At 38.4% G+C, this 18,920-nt stretch overlaps 1 protein-coding gene across 1 annotated transcript; it reads right to left on the bottom strand.

Moving 5' to 3' along the window:
- Window positions 1–1,173: 1,173 nt before the first annotated feature.
- On the bottom strand, window positions 1,174–18,214 carry LOC106158898 (uncharacterized). The gene is made up of 18 exons (XM_086995973.1): window positions 18,011–18,214; window positions 15,049–15,242; window positions 14,218–14,307; window positions 13,917–14,079; window positions 13,419–13,548; window positions 12,868–12,961; window positions 12,637–12,714; window positions 12,153–12,298; window positions 11,733–11,788; window positions 11,376–11,481; window positions 10,918–11,094; window positions 10,241–10,385; window positions 9,326–9,445; window positions 8,589–8,640; window positions 7,793–7,954; window positions 7,419–7,538; window positions 2,909–6,011; window positions 1,174–2,253 (listed from the first exon to the last, which is right to left on the bottom strand). Exons 1-18 carry the CDS (start codon window positions 18,111–18,113, stop codon window positions 1,569–1,571), a joined length of 5,724 nt encoding a protein of 1,907 aa, XP_086852099.1. The 5' UTR covers window positions 18,114–18,214; the 3' UTR covers window positions 1,174–1,568.
- Window positions 18,215–18,920: the final 706 nt, after the last annotated feature.

An 18,920-nucleotide genomic window follows, 5' to 3' on the forward strand; every position in this document is an offset into this window, starting at 1 on the left:
TTATACATGGCAAGTATGGGGAATTTGTCGTTAACCCCAGGAGAATCCATTTTGGCCAAAATGAACAGTTGTTATCCCTTTAATCTTAATTGCTCTGTAGCCAGAGCCCCGTGTTGTAGCTGTTATTAAACTGGACAAAGGACTCCGTCCAATTTTGTTTACGTAACAGTCAGGACGAACGTCATAAAAATGCAATACGTCTTCCTTCACTATCAGTTCGTTCAGCGGCGTTGAACCTGCAAACACGCTGCAAACACGCTTCGTTTACGTCTAATAAAGCGCGTGACGGTAGATCAGGGCATTGTCTCAATATTTAAGGGAGATAAACACGTTTAAATGGCCCAAACTGATCAAAATCGCCTTTCCCCATTTCTTCGTAACGATATATTTATCTGATAATAATAATAATAGTAAAAAGGCTTAGTGGCTCTTTCCATTTCTTTTTAAAGAATACAATAGTTATCTACTGATAATTATCCAGTCGTAGTGCAATAAAGGTAAACACTTTTGAAGCGAAAGTTTCCTTTTTCATGTTTTGTTCACCACCCCAAGTGCTTCTGCTTTTAAGGTCTGTCCCCGTTTATCGTCAATCTATGTGAATATTTGTGAATTGGTGTACTTGGAAGATGTTGCTCGGTTTTCACGTTATTTTGAAAGTTGTTTCGATAGTTAAACATAATCTTTCATATTTTAAATTATGTTTATTTATTTTTACTAACGAGGGCCACGAGAAAGATAAATTATATATTTACCATGTTTTTTTTCCCGAAAAATAAATAGATTAATTAACACCGTAAAGGAGTCAGATATCACCATGAAAATTGACATATTGTGTAAAATGCAATCCGGCGCCAGGGTTTGTCTACTTGTTTTGTTGATGATATATGATGTTCAATCAAATAAAGGCCGCAGATCGCCCTTTTACTGATAAAATTAGAAGTTAGCCGTCCAAGGAGACATCCTAGCGCTAGATTGTAGCACTTATTGCTGTGAATAAATAGGCTTTAAAACGCTGTTGATAGCTGTTCGTTGAAGGAGATCTGTTAGAAATCGAAAACAATTTTCAACTTTCAGGAAAACGGTGCTGTTTCGTCACTCGAATTAACGAAATCTGATTGGGACAGTAAATCACTGTTTGTAGCAGGTTATATAAAATAAAATAAAAGTCATATGCGTGTTTAAATGTTTTTCATGAAGTAGGCATCAAGTTTGCAAGAAACTTACAGTAATTCATTGACAAAAAATAATTCTAAGCGTGAGAAAATAGCACCACCCACCCACAGATACACGGGTTCTTTTACTGTTGTTCCCTTATATAAAACATGCACGCTTAGCGGCTAATTACTGCTGCATGTAAAGTGCATTTATAATAAACCCGTTAAATCAAAGTCAATGTAAAAAAAAAATTAAACCACCAAATTTACAGAGAATATTTTGTATGGAAGTTTTATAGTGGTACTAAATAATTCCTTTCCCTTTTTATCAAATATAATGATAACTTTACAAGACATATATAAAGTGGTTTATGAAGAGTCATTTTCCTGAGTAGTGATTATAATTATGTGACGTTAATAGTCGTTGGTTGTTTCGTACGTGTAAGGCAGATCTTCATAGTCCGGAAGCACTGACAGCGCATGGGAAACGTGAATGTTACCAGAAGCAGTGGGTCGATAGAGAAGCTGTCTCATATCCCCGACAGATCTTTCAGGAGGTTGCTCTGGTGCGCCATATCCTGCATATGAATTGGTGTAGAAAGGTCGGTCGTGGAAATTTGTTGGGATAGGCATAGCCATTTCTCGAACTGGCATTCCGTACATATCTCTTGCGGTTTGGGGCATACCGTGATTCGAAGTGCCATGGACGTATTCAGTGACAATCACAGAGCCTCGATCATTAAGGGTCTTTTTGTTGTGCCCCCCTGACGCGGAACTGGTTCCGTCCTTGTATGCCTCAGTACTGACAAGTTTCTGCCTCTTTTTAACAAAACAGATGGCAACGATTAACAAGATGATGATTAAGACCATAACACCAACACCACTAACAAGTGCGATCACTATGGTTTTCCACTGCTGTACATCCGTCTCGCAATGGGTGCCCCCAAAATTGACCTTGCACGTGCAAACTGGTTCGCCATCTTGGATCTCGTTGCAGACACCGCCATTTTGGCAGTAAGAGTCGTCACAGACTCGCCCACATGATCGACCTGGCTTTATGGTAGGCAGGGCGGAGTTATCTCGGTAGTTTCCTCTACACCTGTCAAAATTAAGGTGACAATAATGTATTTTCATCAAAAAGAAAAGAAGTAAAGGGGCCCAACGCCCGGTTCTACTAGATAACCATGGTGGATATACAAAATGCCAGATGAGGAAGATTACGTAGGCCCCCTATATGACTAAGGAAGCGTTCGGATAAAACCATCGCACTAAGTGGATCGATCCAACTCTCCATAAGTGCAAACACTATTTCGGCTTGATTGTCTGACACGCCTCCTCGAGTTGCTATGGGGTAATCAACTTGTTGATTTCCTCCTCAAGGAGGCGTGTCAGACAATTACGCTGACAGCACTGAATGCAATTTAGCAACAATCCCCCACAAAGTAAGATGGATTCAGCCAGTACGATGTTTGAGTATTATAGAACTTCGCCACAGGTAAATATCTGGTGCTGTTTCCCTGGTATTAATAATAAAGAATTCGATTTCAAACAAAGAGATTTGGTAAGACAAAAGAGTAAGTATGAAATAAATCCAAGTGGAATGTCATGACAGAAACGAGTAAAGCATGGAAGGTGAAATTTCACAGGTTTTTGTCTCATTCATATCTCCATTAATCCGAAAACTAAAATTAAAGTACTTCTTCAAGAAACAGTAAGTTATCAAACAACATAAATGCATAATTTAAGTTACGCACTTGCATGTATACCCTCCTTCCTGGTTTACACATATGGCACTGGGGGAGCAGTCATTTGTATCAGGGTTTGCACATTCGTCTGCATCAGTGACACTTAGCGAAGTGACGTTTGAATCGGAGTTATTTAATAACTCCATCCTCAGCTCATCCTGGAGCTGTGTGGTATTGTATGTCACAGGCTGCTGAAGATCGTGTTCATAGCCAAGTTCAGTCTCTGCTATAATGCTTCCACTCCTGCATCTCCTAACCCTACAGTGAAATCCGATCCGTCGTCCTCTACGTAGCAATCTACATACCATCACCTCAACCAGTTTGAATCTGGAACTGCTTGGGTCATCCAAGTCAGGTGTGTACTGCAGCTTAAACACAATTATAATCCGGAACCAAATGAAGATAAGGAATCTGGGTGCCATGGTCGTGGTTGTTGAAATCGTGGAAGTACTCGGGCTCGTTGATGATGTGCTGGAAACAGAAGTGGTATGGAGGTTGTCGGTGGTTAATATTTCCTTTGTGGAGGCCGGATTTGGTGAAGTTGTCATATATTCGGGTATTGTTGTCTCACCACTTGTGGTGTATTTTGTAATAGTTGTTGTTACTGTTGTTGTTGAGGGTTCAGCTACTGTTGTGGATTCAGTCACCAAAGTTGTTGCAGGTTCATTTGTTGTCACTGATTCAGTTGTTGACATTGTTGTTGTTTCTGTTGTTGTTGTGGGTTCAGCTACTGTTGTGGATTCAGTCTCTGATGATGTTGCAGGTTCATTTGTTGTCACTGACTCAGTTGTTGACATTGTTGTTGTTTCTGTTGTTGTTGTGGGTTCAGCTACTGTTGTGGATTGGGTCACTGAAGTTGTTGCTGGTTCATCTGTTGTCACTGATTCAGTTGTTGACATTGTTGATGTTTTTGTTGTTGTGGGTTCAACAACTGAAGTTGTTGTGAGTTCACTTGTTGTCACTGATTCAGTTGTTGAAGTAGGTGGTATTTCTGTTATTGTTGTGGTTTCAGCTACTGTTGTGGATTCAGTAACTGAAGTTGTTGCAGGTTCATTTCTTGTCACTGATTCAGATGTTGACATTAATGTGGTTTCTGTTGTTGTTGTCGGTTCAGCTACTGTTGTGGATTCAACAACGGAAGTTGTTGTGGGTTCACTTTTTGTCACCAATTCAGGTGTTGAAGTTGGTGGTATTTCTGTCGTTGTTGTGGATTCAGCTACTGTTGTGGATTCAGTCACTGAAGTTGTTGCAGGTTCATCTGTTGTCACTGACTCAGTTGTTGCTGTTGTTGTTGTAGGTTTATCTTCTGTTGTGGATTCAGCCACTGAAGTCGTTGCAGGTTCATTTGTTGTCACTGATTCAGTTGTTGACATTGTTGTTGTGGGTTCAGCTACTGTTGTGGATTCAGTCACTGAAGTTGTTGCAGGTTCATTTGTTGTCACTGATTCAGATGTTGACATTGTTGTTGTAGATTCAGCTACTGTTGTGGATTCAGTCACTGAAGTTGTTTCCGGTTTATTTGTTGTCACTGATTCTGTTATTGACATTGTTGTTGTTTCTGTTGTTGTTGTGGGTTCAGCTACTGTTGTGGATTCAGTCACCGAAGTTGTTGTAGGTTCATTTGTTGTCCATGATTCAGTTGTTGACATTGTTGTTGGTTCTGTTGTTGTTGTGGATTCAGCTTCTGTTGTGGATTCAGTCACCGAAGTTGTTTCCGGTTTATTTGTTGTCACTGATTCTGTTATTGACATTGTTGTTGTTTCTGTTGTTGTTGTGGGTTCAGCCACTGTTGTGGATTCAGTCACCGAAGTTGTTGTAGGTTCATTTGTTGTCCATGATTCAGTTGTTGACATTGTTGTTGTTTCTGTTGTTGTTGTGGGTTCAGCTACTGTTGTGGATTCAGTCACCGAAGTTGTTTCCGGTTTATTTGTTGTCACTGATTCAGTTGTTGACATTGATGTTGATTCTGTTGTTGTGGGTTCAGCTACTGTTGTGGATTCAGTCACCGAAGTTGTTGCAGGTTCATTTGTTGTCACTGATTCAGTTGTTGATATTGTTGTTGTTTCTGTTGTTGTTGTAGGTTCAGCTACCGTTGTGGATTCAGTCACCGAAGTTGTTGTGGGTTCATTTGTTGTCACTGATTCAGTTATTGACATTGTTGTTGTTTCTGTTGTTGTTGTAGATTCAGCTACTGTTGTGGATTCAGTCACCAAAGTTGTTGCAGGTTCATTTGTTGTCACTGATTCAGTTGTTGATATTGTTGTTGTTTCTGTTGTTGTTGTAGGTTCAGCTACCGTTGTGGATTCAGTCACCGAAGTTGTTGTGGGTTCAGTTTCTGTTGTGGATTGGGTCACTGAAGTTGTTGCAGGTTCATCTGTTGTCACAGATTCAGTTGTTGACATTGTTGTTGTTTCTGTTGTTGTTGTTGTCGGTTCAGCTACTGTTGTGGATTCAGTCACCGAAGTTGTTGCAGGTTCATTTGTTGTCACTGATTCAGTTGTTGATATTGTTGTTGTTTCTGTTGTTGTTGTAGGTTCAGCTACCGTTGTGGATTCAGTCACCGAAGTTGTTGTGGGTTCAGTTTCTGTTGTGGATTGGGTCACTGAAGTTGTTGCAGGTTCATCTGTTGTCACAGATTCAGTTGTTGACATTGTTGTTGTTTCTGTTGTTGTTGTTGTCGGTTCAGCTACTGTTGTGGATTCAGTCACCGAAGGTGTTGCAGGTTCATTTGTTGTCACTGATTCAGTTGTTGATATTGTTGTTGTTTCTGTTGTTGTTGTAGGTTCAGCTACCGTTGTGGATTCAGTCACCGAAGTTGTTGTGGGTTCAGTTTCTGTTGTGGATTGGGTCACTGAAGTTGTTGCAGGTTCATCTGTTGTCACAGATTCAGTTGTTGACATTAATGTTGTTTCTGTTGTTGTTGTGGGTTCAGCTACTGTTGTGGATTCAGTCACTAAAGTTGTTGCCGGTTCATTTGTTGTCACTGATGCAGTTGTTGTTTCTGTTGTTGTTGGGGATTCAGGAGCTGTTGTGGATTCCGTCACTGAAGTTGTTGTAGGCTCAGTCACCGTTGTTACCACTCTTGTTGTTGCGGACACAGTTGTAGGTCTTTCTGCAAGATGATGACATTAGCGTAGAGCATATGTAATAGAAAACTGAACATGATGCGTTTGACACGATTAAAAAAGGGGAAACCTTTAGCGTGTTCACGCGTGCAGCTTTTCTAAATACATGCCACAAAAGACTACCTGCATGAGAACGCAGAAACAACGTTTCAACGACAATTTAATGATCCCATTTAGCACTCCAAAGCCCTGCCAGCGATTCTTCTTTAAAACCTTAGTTCAGATTTTATCGTTGATAAAGCAAAAACATGCCTTATTTAATGAAAATCTGTTATTTGGGGCTCATAGTTCATAAACATATAAACTAAAATGACGGCACGACATTGAAGCCCATACACTTGAAGTCCATTACGCAAATTTGTGTGATAGAATCTTGTTCAGGGATGAAGTAATATCCCACACCGATTGCTATCTCACCTCAACATAGAAATGTGTTAAGTTGATGATAAACGCTTTGAGTTGCCTTTGCTTATATATATATAGCAATGAAGAACATAAACGCCGATATTTTATATTCTCGAAGGAATTCTTATTGTTTTTAAACCGGTAGATTCATTATTGAATAATCAGACGAAGGCAAAAATACTCATTTTCGGTACCTGGGTGATAATTAACCCTTACAATACCCTTAAGCTTATCATTGGAGTAACTATTGAACAGCTTGAGGTCTTCAGAGGGTGAGTGCAAAAACCAAACATTGGACTGTATAAATGAAATGTTATAGAGCATAGAAAACGGCTTACTGGGGGTCCGAATAAATTTATCACATGATCATTTTAAATTTTACCCCCAGAGGGTGAGTGCAAAAACCAAACATTGGACTGTATAAATGAAATGTTATAGAGCATAGAAAACGGCTTACTGGGGGTCCGAATAAATTTATCACATGATCATTTTAAATTTTACCCCCAGAGGGTGAGTGCAAAAACCAAACATTGGACTGTATAAATGAAATGTTATAGAGCATAGAAAACGGCTTACTGGGGGTCCGAATAAATTTATCACATGATCATTTTAAATTTTACCCCCAGAGGGTGAGTGCAAAAACCAAACATTGGACTGTATAAATGAAATGTTACAGAGCATAGAAAACGGCTTACTGGGGGTCCGAATAAATTTATCACATGATCATTTTAAATTTTACCCCCAGAGGGTGAGTGCAAAAACCAAACATTGGACTGTATAAATGAAATGTTATAGAGCATAGAAAACGGCTTACTGGGGGTCCGAATAAATTTATCACATGATCATTCTAAATTTTACCCCCAGAGGGTGAGTGCAAAAACCAAACATTGGACTGTATACCGGTAAATCAAATACTATAGAGCATAGAAAAAGGGCTTATTGAGGATCCGAATAAACTGATCACATAATCATATTTGTTTTTTTTTTACCTCCACATGTTGCACAGCATCTCTCTTGTACTGTGGTCCCGTCAGAGAAAGTCCCTCTACACTGAGTTGATTGGTCGGTGATCGTAGCACAATATGAAAAGTGGTCCCCGTATTCGCATCCTGAAAAATAGATGGTTTGGTTGATTGTTTGTCTTGTTACACGACCGACTGGTTGATGGGCTGGTTGATTGATTCAATGAATCACTTTTTCCTGCTTTCTGAGAGCATAAAACAAAGAGCAGATAAACATACCAATTCACCGAAAACGCGCTCTCTAAACGCAGACAAAATTTTAGACCCAATAGTAATAATTTATTCTTTGAATATCATTTCAGAAATCTGAACCCCCCCCCCCCCAAAAAAAAAAATATTACCAATCCATGTGGGATCATATGCTTCCAAGCACAATAGGCAACAAAGATTTCTGAAGTAGTCCGTGTAACAGCCCCTTGTATCATTGTTTGACCTGTAAGTTTGGCAGGTCGCCTGACTGTTACTGTACACCTGGCTTAAACTGTCCCCATGCGTGCAGTTGTCTGTAATATAAGAGACCATTGCCAGAGACTATGGAACTAACTCTGGATCAAATCACCTCCAAGGGGATTCTCACTTAATTGCTATTCACGTAAGTGGATTAGATGTCTGTCACACCAACTGAAGCTGATAGGGGGTGATTAACTATCGTTTAGCAGCTACAGTAGGCGTCCCAGATATCTAAGCCACTTAAGCTGAAACCAATTTAGCGAGAAACCGCGTGGAGATGGACCGATCCTGTTAGATCGATCTAGGGATGGGAACCCAGTCTGAATGGTAAAACCCCCTTTACACTGGACGGCGTCCTTTTTGCGTCCTTTCTGCGACCAAGAAACTGGGATCGCTGTGGTTGTAGAAAGGAAGCACAAGTATCGCTTTGGTTGCAGAATAAATGATCAATGATCGGCCAGTTGTTGGAACGTAAAATATATTTTCTTTTACTCACAAACGGGACCGTACTACGGGGACGCAGAAAGGACGCCGTCCAGCGTAAAGGGGGCATAAGGCTTTTTTTAAGGTTTATCGACGTAGATTATATCTTTCTAAATATATATATGTACCTACTGTAAAGATATTTTTAATTATTTTTGTCCAAAGTCGATCCATGTATAAGAGGTAAAAGCAAACTGAACTTACCTCTACCGCTAGGGGAGCTGCTGTTATACGTGCACACACCTTCAATACACCACTATGAAAACAGAAAGGAAGGGACAGATATTCATAATTATATATATACAATTTTGAAAAAATATCAGTTGTACGAAGTGGCTTGAGGTATTTATTTTTCGCTGTCTGCCACATTCACTTTTGTCTTCTCACCTATGTAACTACTCTATACCCAAACGCTTACTCAAATGTTTTATGGGTCTTTTAGTTATGAAAGTAGAAAATTTAGACATTTCTCATGCTAATGTTTTTTTTTTTTTTTTCAGCAAGAATGACGGGAATTTACTCCTAACCAATACACAAAATGAATAAAAGGATAAGATACTGTTGTGGATTCAGTCACTAAAGTTGTTGCCGGTGTCATGTACCAGAATATGACAGCGAGTCCGCTTCCCATTCATATGTACAGATGAGCCTCGCCATAAAATTTGACCCACTTAGGTCAAACTAACCCCAACCATTATAACTATGTGGAGGGCGGACTTTCAGTCACACGGACCCTCAGTTTCGTGAAACCGGTTCATTTGTTGACACTGATTCAATTGCTGGGCTTTGTGGGTATTTCTGTTATCTTCTTGGGTTCAGATCCTGTGTTGGATTCATTATCTGATATTGTTGCGGGTTCATTTGATGTCACTGTCAGTTGTTGTCGTTGTTGTTGTTTCTGTTTTTGCCAGCAATATTTTTGTGACAACCTTAATTTTTACCTTATTGTCACCACACTGTGTGCCCCGTGCCGCTCTCAGTCCCGAAGGCTGGCTACACGATGCCTCGTTTGGGTTATAACAAAACATCCGCACACAGATGTTTGCGTCGGCTGTCGCGCCCTTGATGAAAAATGACAATTACATTTATTATTATTTTTATCTGCTTACTTTTACCAGTAGTCACGTCTCCCGGTGACAATGGTTAAGTTTTAACAGCCGACTTTTTCTACAACTACATTTGGCTTATAGTAAAGGTGCTAAACTGCAAGTAACTGATATATCGGATGCATATGCTGTTTATAACAGATCATAAATTCTTGCATTTCCAATGTGTTTCTGAGTTGAATTTACGTTCTTTATGTGCGTGCACAGGGGCGGATTTAGGCCGTCTTCTGGGTCTTCCGGAAGACGGTCAGATTTACATTGACGGGTATCTAATTTTTTCTGTTGGAAGACGGTCAAAAATGGAGGATGGATCAACAAAGATGATTTGGAAGACTGTCAGAAAATATTTCTGAATCCGCCCCTGCGTGCATACATGTAGTTTCCATCCAATCTACCACTTTTACAAAAAGCCACGAGGAACATCATGCTTTGAAGTGTAAACCAGCGCCATTTTTACTTTAAAAACAAAACGAAGATAAGCAATACGACATTAATTATACTCTTTCTACGTTTACTGCTGCAATACACTTGCTGATTGATCATGAACTAAATATTTTTGTAACATTTTAGCAATACTTAAAACAATGCCATCAATACTGCTCTCCATCACCTATCATTACCACTAGTACTTTCACTTTCACTCCAGCGAGCATCCAAATATATTGTCTCACCACACACTAAAAGTTTTAGCAGTTTCGACTAGCCACTTTCACTTTCATTTTCAGCAAGTAGCCGTTACTATTGTCTCACCCCACAGTAATAGGAAAGCGGGCCGTATATCTGCCTGCACTGCTCGTGTGGGGGATACCTTTGTCCCGGTGGCAGGTTCATGTACGCATCCCACTCACTGTCGTTGAAATGAACTGCCTCGTTGAGAAGACAGTTTATGTTGTTGCTGACAATAAATAATAATAATAATGATAATAATAATATAAAGACTTAAACCCACTTATGTTCAATAGATTTTTTAAATATTTTTTATTCCCAATTTATTTTAATTTATTTTTCTAAAACTTATTCTAAATATGTTATTAATATTGTACATGTATAAAATCAATTTGTAAATAAATAAATAAATGTTGTTTAAAAGCTAGACTGGAAATCCCTTCTCACGGGGAACAGATGAATCCTCTTTTCAAACGTTACTAATAACTAAGTGTAGATATTCCTGGTCATGTTATCCCATCTTGTAAAGATCTTAACCCCACAGGGAAATAAGGTGCTCAACTTGAAACTTCCCCTGAGCCCATTCAGTGTGTACAGACAACTTCGAAAAGTGGGACATCTTAAATGTTTGGGCCCTAAATCATTTATTTGCCAACAAAACCTACACAAATCATACATTTTTTGAAAGAAAATACATGTACCTGTACTCCAGGCCAAATGAAAATGACCTCAGCTGTGTTTAATGGGGAAGGGGGTCTTACCTGTTCAGATAATTGATACGTCTTCTGAAGTATTCAATGGAACAACTGGAGAAGTAGTAAGGGTTTAGGTGGGTGAGGGCTGATGTTGCACCGACAGATGGCGCCATAATAAACTGATCTGAAGCAGGACAGGAGTCAGCCGTACCGTCTATTGTCCCGTCATGCCAAGCGCCAAGACTGAAACCGAAAATCACGAACACGACCACTTGAATAAAGGTTATGAAAGACGCTGTCACTGTTTCAAAAACACACACATGCGTACACGAACGCATGCACATCCACAAACCCACAAAAAAGCACATAGCCTACACAATTTTGGTCAAGAGATATAACTCAACGTGCTGTTATTATTTTCTTAACTTTTACTTCTGAAAGACGTTATAGGCAATAAATAAAGGAACAATTGAACAACTTGGCGATTTCTTAATTATATACCGGTAGGCATAACCAATTCTTACTTGTGTCCTAACTCGTGAGCACACACTGTAATGCTTTTAAACCCTCCAAAATCCTCATTTATGGAATGTTTATTAGACCCACAGATGCCGTTTAAATGAGCAGTACCTAAAAAAGAACAAAAGAAGAAATTGAATGGCAACACGTAGGTTTCATCTTAGTTATTGTTGCCAACACACAGCAAAACAAACAATTCGCTTTTACCCATTGTCTTAGCGAAATAGAGAATTAATTGACTGCATATTCTCAGATATGTCTCCGACTTATTCTGCGCTCATTTCAGTGGAAATTTTAGCCCAGAAGTGACGTCACCACTTTAGCGGCATGTAGTGGAGAGTATTTCTAAATAAAGTACTTACCGGCCACCGCTGTGTTTCGGGTGCCGTCAGACCTGTAGTTGCGCCAAAGTTCGTATCTACAAAATAAAACGTACAGCACTTATTGCGACAACATTAATACGAGAGAGAGAGAGAAGTGTTCAAAAGTTATACACTGAAATTACGTATTGTTCAAAATACATCAATATTGGTATGGCGATTTTGTCGAAAATGTTCAAATATCTATGCGTTATTTAGGCAGATCAGATCATGCATCCTTAGGCGTGTCAATGTAAAAAGAGAATCACAAAAAAGGTTCTACAGGAAAATTATGATACTTAAAAGGAAAATTAAAAATAGACAAAAATGAATAAACAAATAATAAAGCGAAGATGATCATGAAAATTATACTGATCATGAAGATGATCTTGAAAATTACACTGAAACATCATTAATAAATACCCGGTAAACAACATCCCGTGGTCGTGGTTGGGTACTTCATTCGCGCTCTCTCTCGCATTAAGCCATGTCGTAAAAGCGTTCAAACCATCTAGAGAGTTCAGTTGGCTGTCTTTTATTGTCTCTATGAAAGATGCCGACGTTGCATCCTAAAAAGACAATATTTATCAAATATTTTAACTCGCTGGATAGTAAAAGAAATACAAAAAATAATTGAAAAGAAAAAGTAATATGTTAAAATGAGCTACAGCGTACAAAACTTTGCTTCACAATTATATTGTTAAGCAGTTATATGACGTCATTTCAATGCTTGACGACCACATGACGTCATGAACGTGCACTTTCCTTCAAATAGCGAAACTTGTGCCCAACCAAAAATGTTACAATGCCATGACAGCGATCATACAAGAAGTGCATTTTAAAAGCAAATTAAAAAGGCGAACCCTCATTCATTTATTTGTGCGTGGTAATGCTGCCCGTGCCTTACCTTCAGTATGACGTATCCAACGAGTCTGACATAAATCGAAAACTCAGAGTCGTCTATATTTCCGTATCGAATATCAATCTAAAAAAGTACAAATTAAAAAAAATGAGGTAGAATAAACACTTTTTATCGAGGAAAATTAGTTTAATAAGGCTAGACAATTAAGTAAATTAATGAATGGTAAATAGCTTGTCATGAAAAGACTGAACAAAAACGACACAAAACACACCTTACCCCGTTTGCTATATGAGCAAAATAATAGCGAATGTCTTCAATGGCTTTCTGTGCCTTCTCTTGTTCGGTACTACCAGTGCTGGTCGTGTAGTACCTTAAATTATACAATACAATGCACTACAATACAATACAATACAATGCAATACAGTATAATTTACAGCACCTATGTGTATAATACATGCGTACGGTGTTACTTTATGTCTGGTGGCCTGTTTTGCTAGAAGTCGTTTGTTTTCCGGATTACTACTATTTCTTCCAATCGTAAAAGCAGATATTCAGTTATAATTACGGAGGTCAATTTCGCAATTTTGTACTCAAAACATTTGAAGAATGATCAACTGGTAATAAATAAAGTTGACAAAACTAATAAGGATATTGCCGGAAAAAAATTACTGTCAAGAGATATTTTTTAAACTTCACAGTGAAAAAACATGTAATTTAAAAATCAAATAGCATGTGCATGATATAAAAAACTGAGACGGAAAGGGCACATATACAAATAACTGAATTTCAATTAATTTACAAATATTAATATTGAACAGAACAAATACCGTGAATAGATTGCATAGTCAATAACCTCCAGCAATTCGATGCCGAGGTTTTGCGTTGCTCGTTTGTGTCTGGTAACAGCTTTGGAATCGAAAATGGGTTGTTGGTTTGCTAAATTCCTTTCAAAGATCGCTGAAAAACAAAGAGCAAATAAAAAACTTCTTTGATTTTACTAAACTGGAAAAGAAAGTACAAACAATCATCAGCTTATAATTTAGTTTTGTAGGGGGTTATAGGCCTAAGTGAGTTTTGCACGTAAAAGCTGATGTGATAGCTACATTTTTGTTCTGACCCCGACATTTCCCCCCCTCCTCCGAAAAAAAAAATGAATAAAGTATACGAAAATACCACCGATTCTCATCTGGACAATAGTAGAATTGCATGAATGTATTTCATAGACACACTTTTCTTTGTGCTAGCATGACTTAGGTAGAACTACATGCACATGTAGGCTACACTGTAACTTTGTACAAGTGACTAGGTACTCCTAATACTTTTACCATCATTCTGAAAGGCGTAAGGGTCGATGGATTTCAGCATGTGCATGACGTGCCACGTTCCGCTGTCTTCAGTGTCGTCTGCATTTCTTCTCTTTCTGCGGACCTGCTCCTCGGTGGCTGGACCAATCACAAACTCAGCGCCGTCTATGGTAAAGTGTCCTTCCTGGGACATATATTGAGTAATTGTCAAAAAATTCCTATAGTCGAAACAATACTACCACACTGGGCGGCGATGCAACAAATAATTATAAAAAATATAAAAAGAGACTACATATTTGAGGGAGAAAGGGGTTGTACTTACCAAAATCCTTTCAAATCCGCCATCCGCTGTTGATCTCTTGGTGACAGACATAGCCGCCAAATATTTACCATCTTGGTAAAATTGAGTATCCTAATATTTGAAAATAAGCAAAGGTTTTGATCAAACACGTTTCAAGCTGCCCATATTTCGGGGTCATTATGTTGGTCTTCCGATGTATCAAGCCAACAAAGTTACCTTGGAAAGAAAGCACATGTAATGAAAACTACTCATGAATTACTGAATTATCAGCATGCAAAGATAACATTTATTTCAGTTTACTACTTTTCAAAACTGCTAAAACTTCACACTAAGAAATACAATACATGGTAAATATTTTAGAAATCTAAAAAGAAAGCGGCGTTTTGATATACTGAAGAACAATCTACACCGCTGATGAAATTAGTTTATTTGCTGAAAATGGTAACAGTAGCACACAGGAAAAGACTCTTTAAAAATATTGAGAGAATTCCCATGCTATATCGGACTACATGAGTCGGTCCAACTCTGCGGCGGGCTCTCGCCTAGTGCAATCAGCTTAACTGAATAACACGCCTCCTCGAGCAGCTAGGGGGTTATTAACAGCAATTAACATGAGAGTTAATTACCCTAGCTGCTCGAGGAGACGTATCAGACAATTAAGCTGATTCCGCTGATTGCACTTAACGAAGGTCTCCGCAGAGTTGGGTCGATTCAAGCAGTCCGATGGTGTGTCCCGAAATGGGGCCATCCTAACTATTAAAAATGATTACATAAACAGACGAAAAAAGAAAGAAAAAAAAAGAAAAGATAAAACGCAATGAAATTGATCTTGTAAAAAAAATTGCATATTACCTCAACATGGGGTAACTCGAGCTTGTGAATCTTCCCGTTCTCCACAACGTACACCGGCGCGTTCATGTTGGTGACGTGGGTTTTCTTTAAGTCTAAAACCAAGCTGCCGTTCAGACTGACCCGCAGACGATCAGGGTGGGGCTCGGGCGAACCATAGTCCTGGGATTGAGGTCGAAGGAAAACGAAGTCGTCATCTATTTATGGTAAAGGAAATAGTTTCAAATATAAAACATAAAGAGAATAATTTTAAAGTCTAACTCCATATATGAATTGCATAAGAAAAAAGAAATCCTTTATAGAATTTTTAATTTTTACCGTCTCAAACGAAATTCACCAGTCTCTATCTCCATAACGAGAGTGACTTTAAAATCTTGGTTGTATGGGTCGTAATTTACCGAACGTTTGGGATAAGAAGTATCTTGATGATTGAGGAAGTGGAATAATAATTTCTCAGGAGATTAATCTTGTGCTGATTTAAGACTGCTAGTCAAGGCTCACGGTCACCAACATTTCTAGTAGACACATTAAGACTTTAGTCTGTACTCCCAGAAATCAGAACAACAATCCGAGGATTACATGTTTTTGCTCGTTGGTATACTTTTAAAATCTTTCGATAAATTTTCATTTATTCTCTATGTAAATTTAATTTAATTTAATTTAATTTAATTTAATTTGATTTAATTTAATTTAATTTAATTTAATTTTATAACATTGATTTCCCTTGACGTGACTGTTTAGGCACCAATTTGAAAAAAGGCCGTGGCCACGCAAGACGAGGTTGTCGGGGCTTCTCTTCCTAGAAGTAGGTATAATTGTACATGTATATAATGTACCAAATTCTTAATCTGTCAGATCTGATAACAGATTACGCCTTCAACCCTTTTCAGACGACATACAATTACATCAACGTCGCTGACGTTTTCCTACGAACTTTGGTTTCTGAAAAAAAAAAAAAAAACACCAATGGTCCCCTCTTAAAATAAGAATTTTGACTAGCTGAATCATAGTTCTAAACTGTAACAAATGGCACCGTTCGCCCTCTAAAATACCAATTTTTTCGGGGCCCTTTAGCGGACCCCGAATCCCAAGGACATTGAAATACACTGAAATACTTTTCAAGAACTGCATTACCAATGAAATGTAAAATTGTAGTTGATAAGATTATAGGTGTCCTTAAAAACTGACGGTGCTGAGGAAAATAATAGCGGCACTTTAAATGTCTTAGCACTCCGTAGCGTATAAAAGTGTTCACTCTGCTTGGGCTCGGCAATTGATCACTTATGCCCATTGTTTGCAGCGCTATTTGCACAACATATAATACAACAAGGTTTAACCTGCATTCGGTCGGGGATGACCGTTGCGGCAAAAAGAAAATATAATAAGAACTGTTTTGAAACCACGCGTTGATGGTCAGATAAGGTTAAATTGATCGTAAATTTATCACGTGCAAAACATTTTGGACCAATTTTGCAATTTCGGAACAATCGTCAATTGGTTATAGGTTCCATCTTGACACTGAACAATAAAAAAGGTGACCTTCCTACTTACATTTACTAGAAAAAAAAAAAAAACAAGGGCGGACCCTCTGAACGACACTGCTGCCAAATTCTTTGGTTCGGTTGGACGAACACGGCAGGGAGACAACTCATTTTTTTATTGTTAAGACTTCAAAACAAGATCAGTTCTAGAAAAGCAATATTCTCTCATTATTACACGCACAGCACTTTTCGCTCTATGGAAGGCTAATTTTGACGTGTTTTTTTCAGTAGTGTTAACGGACAAAATGATCAGAGATTGGACATGAATATTAAAGGGATACGCCTAAAATTGTCACCTGGTTGCAATTGGGGATTTTAAACCCAATACCGTAGGTTAGTGGAGACGATTTGCAAAGGTGAGGGCAACACCTCCGCTTTGTTATACGGGGGCACACATTCAACATCCTAAAATGGTAAAACATTCGAAAATGATATATCATACAATACGTACCCTACGAATAGTGAATAAAAAGATGAAATAAGGGAAATCCAAATAAACATGTTTACATCCACATGTCCTGCTATACGACGCTGTCACAAAGAAGAAAACATGATTTCATGTGCAATTACCTCTTTAAATTATGATCGTCGCCGCTGGGCGGGGTAAATTATTCAATTATAAATTCTCTCGTGATATTATGTAGTTCTTAACCGAATACGCTAGAGCAGTGAGTAGTTTGAACAGTGCCCCTCTCAGTCTGTAAATGCACTCTTAATTCAGCATAAAAAGAAATCTTTAAATAATCAATTTCTCTCGTTGAAACATTACTGAACGGTTGACATAAACTTCTTAAATAGGAGATTTAAAGTAGAACAGGTATTATTTGCTGATGAGTCGTTTGCGTGCTTAACTGCAGCTTCTTTTCAACAGTTTGACGTAAACTTTGAGCTCTTGTCACGGTCTAGAAATTGGAAAGTGAGCAACGGTCAACCGATTCTTTAGGGTTAGAGAACTACGGTTTGTAAATACTAATATTGAATATCAGCCTGTCAGAAAATAAGTAGACAGGAGAAAGTTATTCACATAAAGGAAAATGAATCTAATAACGGATTGTTGGAGCAACAAAGCAACGATACCGCAATGGAAAAAGATCGAGAGACTATCATATCAGAAAATACTGCACACCGACACAAAATTCCTCGATTGAAAAGGCGCCATTATAAGGGAATAATTTCCACCAAAACCCCACTGCCTAAGAAAAGGGGGGGGGGGGGGGGGCATTCTTGCAACCATAGTAATCGAAACCTCTAACAGATTACCGGTAGCTATATTGGTTAACTTGTAATTGTCATTGGGATAACACATGAAACAATTTTAATCCGGACTGGAAAATGCATAATTTCCGCATGTACTTGTAAATTGGAACCCCGTGTAAAATACATACTGTACGTATAAACACGATCATTTAGGAAATGTCACTCACCTGCTCTGTCGCTTTCTTCCGCTGTCTTTCCAAATGAGGGTGATACAAATAAAGATGTGAAAAGCAACCAAAATGTCAGTATTAATAAGTTGCTCTTCTTCATTCTTTTAAGGAAATAACGACCTGTCCGTTGCACAGTCACTATCTTTTGCCTCTTCTGACTTTCTTACATTAGACGCCTCGTTTACTAAAAATCAGCACTTCTTTGAGTGCTGAATTCTATATTCTCACCCGGATCTCGTCCTTTTGTGAAATGACAATATAAAGAAATTCTTAAGGCTTTTAAAATGTTTATTTTCTGTGTCCTGCAAAAAAGAAAAAAAATTGACACGAATAGGATAGTATTACGCCTCCAGCATTAACGCTCTGTTTAATAGTACGTTCAGGGTATTGTGATGCGCATGACTGAGGTAGAATACAACACGAGACCAACAGATGTATGAGGAAAAATCTAATAATTTCAGTATTAATGACAAAAGGAGAGACTGCTGGGCTTGGTGTGCGGTGCATTTGACTATTGTATTCATTGTGTTATCATAATTTGATGTCGGGTGGAGCTGACTGAAAAATTACCACCAAAATAGCTGTTTTACGCACCCAGCCGCTAGGATGTAAAAAAATAATTTAAATTATTGTTTTTCTTTTTTTCTTTTTCAAGAGCTTATAAAATATGTAGGTTTTACCTCCAATACTAGTCAAAAATAAAAAATTAGTTTTCACAGCTGGCCAAGTTGGGCACGGATTTAAAAATTATCGTTATAAATTAAAGAACAGTCCGGTATAAAAATCCCAGTTACGTCATACTCAAAATCCACCTATTTTTCATTTGATAAGTGTACCAGGTCGGGGTGGTTGGGTAGGGTAGTGGTAGGGGGTGGACACCCTGGGGCATCTCGCTTTGTTGCACGGC

This window comes from Lingula anatina, chromosome 9 (genome assembly GCF_051362555.1).
Source record: "Lingula anatina isolate TDL-2025a chromosome 9, LinAna3.0, whole genome shotgun sequence".
Classification (NCBI taxonomy): domain Eukaryota; kingdom Metazoa; phylum Brachiopoda; class Lingulata; order Lingulida; family Lingulidae; genus Lingula; species Lingula anatina.

Excerpts from the sequence above, each read along its gene's own strand:
- LOC106158898 (XM_086995973.1), bottom strand. The coding sequence starts at position 18,113 with ATGAAGAAGAGCAACTTATTAATACTGACATTTTGGTTGCTTTTCACA. Across the intron at positions 12,299-12,636 it reads TTGGATACGTCATACTGAAG|GATGCAACGTCGGCATCTTT; the intron begins GTAAGGCACGGG and ends TTGTCTTTTTAG. Across the intron at positions 9,446-10,240 it reads CGCTTTCCTATTACTGTGGG|GGCGCGACAGCCGACGCAAA; the intron begins GTGAGACAATAG and ends TTTTTCATCAAG.